Source organism: Sinocyclocheilus anshuiensis, unplaced genomic scaffold (genome assembly GCF_001515605.1).
Source record: "Sinocyclocheilus anshuiensis isolate Anshui unplaced genomic scaffold, SAMN03320099.WGS_v1.1 scaffold128, whole genome shotgun sequence".
Lineage (NCBI taxonomy): Eukaryota > Metazoa > Chordata > Actinopteri > Cypriniformes > Cyprinidae > Sinocyclocheilus > Sinocyclocheilus anshuiensis.
Genome location: NW_015555710.1, coordinates 54,624 through 62,669, shown reverse-complemented (window position 1 = coordinate 62,669; position 8,046 = coordinate 54,624). Strand labels below are relative to the sequence as shown.

The 8,046-nt window shown below is 35.1% G+C and overlaps 1 protein-coding gene across 7 annotated transcripts in view; it reads left to right on the top strand.

Annotated features, from left to right (window-relative positions):
- The window catches only part of prom1b (prominin 1 b), a 35,253-nt gene that overhangs the window by 7,036 nt on the left and 20,171 nt on the right, over nucleotides 1–8,046 (top strand). For all 7 annotated transcript variants that reach the window (XM_016464917.1, XM_016464916.1, XM_016464919.1 and 4 more), the window contains exons 2-4: nucleotides 1,738–1,799; nucleotides 1,976–2,002; nucleotides 2,497–2,702. In XM_016464917.1, the coding sequence (XP_016320403.1) occupies nucleotides 1,738–1,799; nucleotides 1,976–2,002; nucleotides 2,497–2,702 (295 nt within the window). The remainder of the gene's footprint in view (nucleotides 1–1,737; nucleotides 1,800–1,975; nucleotides 2,003–2,496; nucleotides 2,703–8,046) is intronic.

Here is an 8,046-nt window from a genome sequence, read left to right as displayed (position 1 = left end):
CATTTACTTGAGTATTGTACTTAAGTACACTTTTTGAGTATCTGTACTTTACTTGATTAGTATGATTTTTTCTGGAAACGTATAACTTTAAAGCAGCACTATGTAACTTTTGGCGCTCTAGCGGTTAACATACAGAACTGCACACATCCGATTTTGCTAAATTGTGTAAGTGAAAATATTACCTATAAAGCCACAGAAGAACTGTTGTGCGTCTCCTAATAAAACACAAAAGGTGTTTGACTGAAGCAGCACTGCACAGACCATTCTGTGTATGGATGTATGCATGAAAAGTAAAGCGAGAGCGAATAGACGGCTTTTTTTTTTATTTTTTTTTTTATGTCAAATAAGTCTTGCTACAGTTGTGTTGCTGGGTTTTAAAGCAGGTTGGATTTTTTATTTTCTTCCTTACCAGTCTGTATACAGCAATTTCACTGTCCACTCTGTTCAAATGTGGATGAATGGTTACACATAGATGTGTCCAGAGCTGTGTGAGATCACTACAGGGGGTATCACTTTTGACACTTTTGAAATCACTTTTGTGGGGGTGGGTAGAGTTGTTAAATAATAATTTTTTGTTTTGTTTTGTTTTTTCCCCATAGGTTTTTAACATTCTAAAAGCTCTTTATTCCAAAGATACTACAAGCTAGTCAGTGTATTCAGTAGGTGTAATGTATTGTAAATTGTGTCAGAGGTATTGCAAGTATTACATACAACAATAATAAAACAGTGCATTGACATAAATAAGGAAATGTACTTTTGTTACTTAAGTACTTTTAAAAGCAAGTACTTTACAACTTTTACTTGTAATGAGTAATATTTGACCAGGATCTGTACTTTCACTTAAGTAATGGAGTTGTGTACTTTGTCCGCCTCTGATTAAGTGTCAAAACTTTTCATGGGGCAATAGGCTGTTTTATTTAATTTAATTTATGGTTTGACAAAAATACCCCAAATGTCTTAAAAACATAAAAAATGCATTCTAGAAAGGTTTGTTTCAGAGTTAAATTTAATTTTGTGTGAGTTTTCCAATATACTGCCATCATTAACACACTTAGAGGTGAGGTGTATAAGTGCATTAAGGCTATGTTTAGTTCAGATGAGGTAAAACGTGATGGGTGAGACTGTGCCATAGGGTATCAAGGTAAGTATCTTGTAGCTTTTAAAAGTATCTTGCAGTTTTCAGTTCATATATATTATTCTGACAGTTTTTGGCATTTTATTAAGTAAAATGCTTTTTCATGCCTTTTTTATTTTTATTTTTTCAAGGTCTACTTGAGAATTTTTTCCAATTTTTTTTTTTATTTTTATAAATGTAGACATCATATATATTTAACTGATATTAGTTTAGGGTAGAAGACTAATATTAGCTATCAGTTGTTTAACCTAAAACATGAGCATAAATATTACACAGAAATATAGGCTGAGCAGATGGTTTGTAACAGATGCTAACATACTGTAGCAATAGCATTAGCACTGTTAACATAGTGGTTAACAGACAGCTGCATTTATGCTTTATGCAGGTCTATGATTAACATTAATCTGAACTGTTGTTTTAGCATAGCGGTGCATGACCCACTATTGGTAACTGTTGTTTGAATCTAAGAGCATGTGTATACTGCTGTTCAAACAATGATGGTCATCGTATAGCCTAAACTAATCTCAACAGATTATTTAAATAACAGAAAACATTTTGTTTTCTCGAACTTGTGAGCTAATCTGGTAAATTTTCTGTTACAGATCTCATTGTTAAAATGGTCCAGCAGAACATGGGAGGAATCAAAGGGAATGATTACAAAAAGGTGTGTGTTTGGTTGTGCTAGGGATTTTTGTGCCACACTGTATATTATATATGTATGTAGTATGTATTTTATATAACAGTTTAAATGAAATCACATGCTCCAATCACAGTTTTTTTCTCTCTCTTTATCTTCGACATGCACACTAATGATGTCTCTTCAACGCTACGGCAATGCAGCCAGAGAATGTTGTATTATTTCTACAGGTACTGGTTAAAAATGAAAACTCTAGAGATTTATGGTTTTTATCTCACAGTTCTTACTTTTTTTCCTCACAATTGCAAGTTTATATCCCCCAATTCCATATTTTCTACTCAGGAGTTAAAATCTTGTAATTCTGACTTTTTCCTTGAATTTGTATCTCACAATCTTTTCTTAGAATATCGAGTTTATATCTCACAATATTATAGAATAGGGAGATATAAATCCAGAAATGCAAGAAAAAAGTGAATTGTGAAAAAAAAAGAATTGGGAGGTAAGTCACCTTAATAAACGTACCTTTTTATTTTTCATCTCCTATAGTTATTCAAAGTTACTGATATTTATAACTAAATATATAATGTGTAAGTTGTATCTGAAATTCCACGCTACAACATTTGGAGCTAATCAAGCTTTGCTATCTTCATTTGGGGGCTTTTCTCAACAGATATCAGTATATACTGTAAGATTATTTGTGATTAAATGCTCTCCTCCTCTCCAGGCTATCTTCTATGAGCTCGGCTTCATAGTCCTGACAGTACTGGGGGTGATATTTGTGCTGTTCATGCCGATAGTGGGCTTGTGTTTCTGTGTGTGCCGCTGCTGTGAGAACTGTGGGGGTGAGATGCATCAGAGACAGAAGAAGAACGGCGACTGCCTACGAGGCTTCTACATGGCCACACTCATCGCTACCTCTGTCTTCCTCGCGTGAGTCTTCTTCTACAGTGTTTGTGACTATTTATAACAGTTTATACATTCCACATGCTTGTGAAAGTCAATTGTTATAGATGAAAGACATAAGTTACTAATGTCACAATCTGTGATGGCGAGGAACGATGGAGATGAGGAATAAACGAAACAGTCTTTAATCCATGGAACACAGGGTACATCAACACTGGAGACAGCAGGAAACACATCAACGTAATGAGTAGAACTGACAGAGACAGACTAGGACTTAAATACAAGGGATGATTGGGGAAACACAGGTGTATGGGATGACTAATCAAACTAATAACAAAACAAGGACAGGAACATGACCAAATAAGGGAACTGAAACAGGGGGAAAACATGACACAGACAGTCCATGATCCTGACATTACGCCCCCTCCCGGAATTTGTGTCCTTGCACCGTAGCAACAACAGAGGGAGGCATGGGTGGGGGCACTGGGTCGGGAGTGGAACTGTGTGTTCTTCCACAAAGGCGGCGAAATTCGCTCGAGGACCATTTTCGGACGACAGCGCTCTGCACGAGATGTTTAAACTGGCATCGTAGAATGCACAGAGCGCGTCGTCCGGGTAGCTGGTGGTGCTTGCTAGCAGCTGGAACAGTCTCGTATGGTCCTTGAGCGCTCTTTCCCCCTGCTCCAGCAGGAGGAGGAGAAATTCCGGGCAAAGGAGGGCATCCATGAGGGAAACACAACGGAAACAAAAACACTGCGAAAAATGAGAAAACAAACAGAGGGGAAAACACGGAGGTAACTGTTTTTGGTCGGTTCTTCTGTCACAATCTGTGATGGCGAGGAACAATGGAGACGAGGAATAAACGAAACAGTCTTTAATCCATGGAACACAGGGTACATCAACACTGGAGACAGCAGGAAACACATCAACGTAACGAGTAGAACCGACAGAGACAGACTGCACAGAATAGGACTTAAATACAGGGGATGATTAGGGAAACACAGGTGTATAGGATGACTAATCAAACTAATAACAAAACGAGGACAGGGGCAAAACATGACACAGACAGTCCATGATCCTGACAACTAATTATGAATTTGTTCAAATTGGCAAATATGTAGTGATGAGATTATTGTTTGAGATTATTGGCACCATCCAATAATCGGTGCCAGTGTGTCAATTGGACAGCCTTGTTAGTGGAAATGGATATAAAAATAGTAAAATAAATAAATAAATAAAATTCAGAATTTAAATTCAGAAATTTTTGTGCATATGACATGCTATAAATAAATATTATGCATAAGTGTTCATACATTTTAATAGTTTGACATGACTTTTTGCGTACTTTGTAGCAGAAAAGTACACGTATTTTAACACAGGGTGAGTCATGTGACATTTACAGCTCAGATGTTTGGTTCAAAGGAAGATGGCAGATCTGAAAAGGAACTCTATTTGACAGCCTTCTCCAGTTATTATAGACCAGAGACTGTAGTGCAGTAGTGCAAGGTACTGTTCCCAGATTATATCACTGAATATTATAACATAAATAAATATATTAAATATTTTATACAATATGTATATCAATAATTTGAATACATTATTTATGAACTATTAATTTAAATATTTATTAATATAAATTAATAGTAATAGTAATTAAATTACAATATACCTCTCAAATGTTTGGAGTTTTTTTTTTTCAAAAGAAATTCATATTTTTATTCAGCAAGGATGCATTAAATTCATCAAAACTGTTCCTATTATCTCTCTCATTCACTCAGAAAAGAAAACAAATAAAAGTGGAGTATCCACTATTATATAAAAATATTAACATAATAAAATTATTAATTTACTTATATATTTACATTACATTTATAATTACATTTAGTCTTTTAGCAGACGCTTTTATCCAAAGCTACTTACAAATGAGGACAATAGAAACAATCAGAACCAACAAAAGAGCAATAATATGAAAATAATGCGTGACAAGTCTCGGTTAGCCCAACGCAGTACATGTAGCAAGGATTTTTTTTTTAAATAATAAATGAAAAGAAGATCGAATAGAAAAAGAATAAAGAATGCTAGTGATAGAGGGCTATTTTTTAATAAATAAATAAAAAACAAGTAAAAAAATAGATACAATGGAAATAAAATAGAGAGTGCTAGTGTTTGAGGGTCAAAAGAAGATGGAAGAGATGTGTTTTTAGCCGTTTCTTGAAGATAGCAAAGCTGCTTGAACTGCTGTAACTGATATAACATTATACATAATTAATAAAATATATAATATGTAATTGGTCAGACTGGAAGTTCCGCCTTACAGCCAGTCACTTGTTTGTTTACTCTAGAACATACATGTGCATTTGCTAGACAGGCCTGAAAAATTTGGAGGCACATTGATATCATTGTTGTCAGATTTTATTCCTGTTTTGAAATGTTATTTAAATGTTTTTTTTTTTTTACATTTCTGATTCAAACTGTATTATTGAAATACTTTTTGAAAGACACATACTATCTAAGCACATATACGTATATAATCAAAGTAATCATTGATCAAATACAGTATATTATGCATTGTAAAGAATACGTAAAATATTTTTAAAAATATGCATATTGGTAAATAATTGTGTCGCTGTGTGTGGGCCAGTTTGTGTGCAAATGTGAACAGTGATTCTAGTTAAATTACATTAGACTTCTTTAGATCTAGAAATAGAATTGAGGTCAGGTACACTGAACCACCATCATCCTCTCTCTCTCTCTCTCTCTCTCTTTCTCTCTGTCTCTCTCTCTCTCTCTCTCTCTCTCTCTCTCTCTCTCTCTCTCTCTCTTTCTCTCCTTTATGTGATAAACACAGGCTGTGCTGCTCCACACTAATTTAGCTTTGTCCAGGCTAGTTACTAGGCCTGTGTGTGGTTGTGCAGCTGTGTTTTCTGTTTTCTGTCACATTTGGATAATTATTAATTGATAACTGATACTGAAAATTTTAGGAGATAAGAGATAATGATTAGAATAAATAAGAGACATTTTGTGCACATAGTCAATCGGTTGTGTGCACCGTTGCTAGAGAGTGTAATGAACACACCTGCAGTGGTCTAGAATGACACACACACAGACACATTCACACATGTGACATTGATAGCCCTGAGTCTGTCCAGAGAGAAAGTCCCCTCTTTATTTCTGTACCCCATCCCCCTCTTTCTTTCTGCCTCTCTTTTTCTTTTCTGTCTTCTTTCTGTGACAGTGCTGAGAGCAGTTGCTTGGGTCACAATGAGCGTTTGTGAGGCATAGACTGTACTGTGTGTGTGTGTGTGTGTGTGTGTGTGTGCCTTGATGGACTTTCAATGACTTACTGAGAGGTTTGCAGTAATTGTGCAGTACGAGGCCTGGGAGCAGAGAACATGACTGTGCAAATCTGCTCTATTTCTTTCTTCACTCTTTACTTTTTCTCTCTCTCTCTCTCTATGGCATCCTTTGTTGAATCACATTTCCCCTTTATTAAATCTTTTTTTTTTTTTTTACTGAGCGAGAAAGAAGGAGTGAGAGACAGTGAAAGAGGAAACGGGAGAGTGGGGGAACGGGGAAGGAGGTTTGTCTGACAATAATCTGTAATCAGATCCCACAATTTAATATGTATCTGCACCACTCTATTAGTGTTATCTATAGTTTGTGGCTATGTGAGCACCACTGTATGTGTATGTGTGCATTTACTGATTCACCTAGTTTTGAGTTAAATGTGACATTTTAAGATGCATATTTTTATGTATATTTATGTATGATATAATTTAATACATTTTATCATTAAAAGGTTTAAGGTTGATAAATGGTTTTTAATGTTTTTGAAAGACTCAGAGAATTTTTTGATGATTCTTTGAAGAATAGTTGAATTTTTTTTATAATATTATAATATATATATATGTTTGTAACAATGTAAATGTCTTTGTCAGTTTTGATCAGTTTAATGCATCCTTGCTGGATAAAATAATTAATTTATAAAAAAAAAAAAAAACGTTCTCAAACTAAACTTTTGAAAGGTAGTAAATTTAAATATTTTATAATTACAAAAATACATTTATTATTCTTGTAAATATTCAAATTATTTTTAATTAACATTTTCTTTAAATTATTTGTATATTCCTATATGATAATTAATAAATGTATTATATAATATTGATTAAGAAAATCTGGGAACAGTATACCTTGCTCTACTGCTCTGTCGCCAGGGAGGTCTATTTGGAGAAAGCATTCAGTTAACATCCCCATTCATATCAATGCTGTTGTTTGGCTATAGTGCAGAACCTTGTATCTGAAATCGTATGTTTGAAATCTGCCATCTTGGTTCCAGGCTTTGTTGAACCAGTCACCTGAGCTGTAAATGTCACAAGTCTAACCCTCCCTTCAAATATGTGCACTTTTTAGATACAATGTAAAATGTCATATGCCAAATTAATAGGATGTCTGATATCTCAGTATTCATGATCTAGAAGTCGAACAAATGCCCAACTTGGAAGTGTGCAGCCAGTGGTTACTTTGCTTTCCCATAAAGTCATAGGGGGGCTACGGAGCCATCAGAGTTGGAGGATCTTTTCAAACGTAATGTTGATTGGGAAATATGTAAAAAAAAAAAAAATTTGAATGGTGAGAAAAATTATATTTGTGTCCAGATGGTGTAGTTTCTACAAGGGGCTAACAAGGCCAAGCTAACTGTACCCTAAACTTAATCCTTGAAACACTCAAACAGTTAGGCTGTTCATAACATGACAACAGTACCACACTGTGGCCGTCTGATATTACTGCATGTCACTGACAGCAATATACAAAGAAGGCACATCTGAATTATGAATATCTACTGTATATTGAAATCACAAACTCCCTCCCTGAGAGTGTGTAGTGTTTACATTAAATGTAATTGGTGCACTGGGTTTATTGGTGATAGATAAGACTGTCTAATTTACTGTTATTCCAAAATCTTAACAGACTGTCATAACAATACTTGTAAGCACATTATTTTAAAGGGGTCATATGATGTTGCTAAAAAGAACATTATTTTGTGTATTTGGTGTAATGAAATGTGTTTATGCGGTTTAAGATTCAAAAACACATTATTTTCCACATACTGTACATTATTGTTTCTCCTCTATGCCCCGCCTTTCTGAAACGCGTCGATTTTTACAAAGCTCATCGGTCTGAAAAGCGAGGTGTGCTCTGATTGGCCAGCTATCCAGTGCGTTGTGATTGGCCGAATACCTCAAGCGTGTGACGGAAATGTTACGCCCCTTACCATACTGTGATGATGCCCTGTCAGGCCGGAGCGATGAGACAAGAACATTAAAACCCATTATAAACAAGGCATTTGTTGCATCCAGTGGGGACATAATTA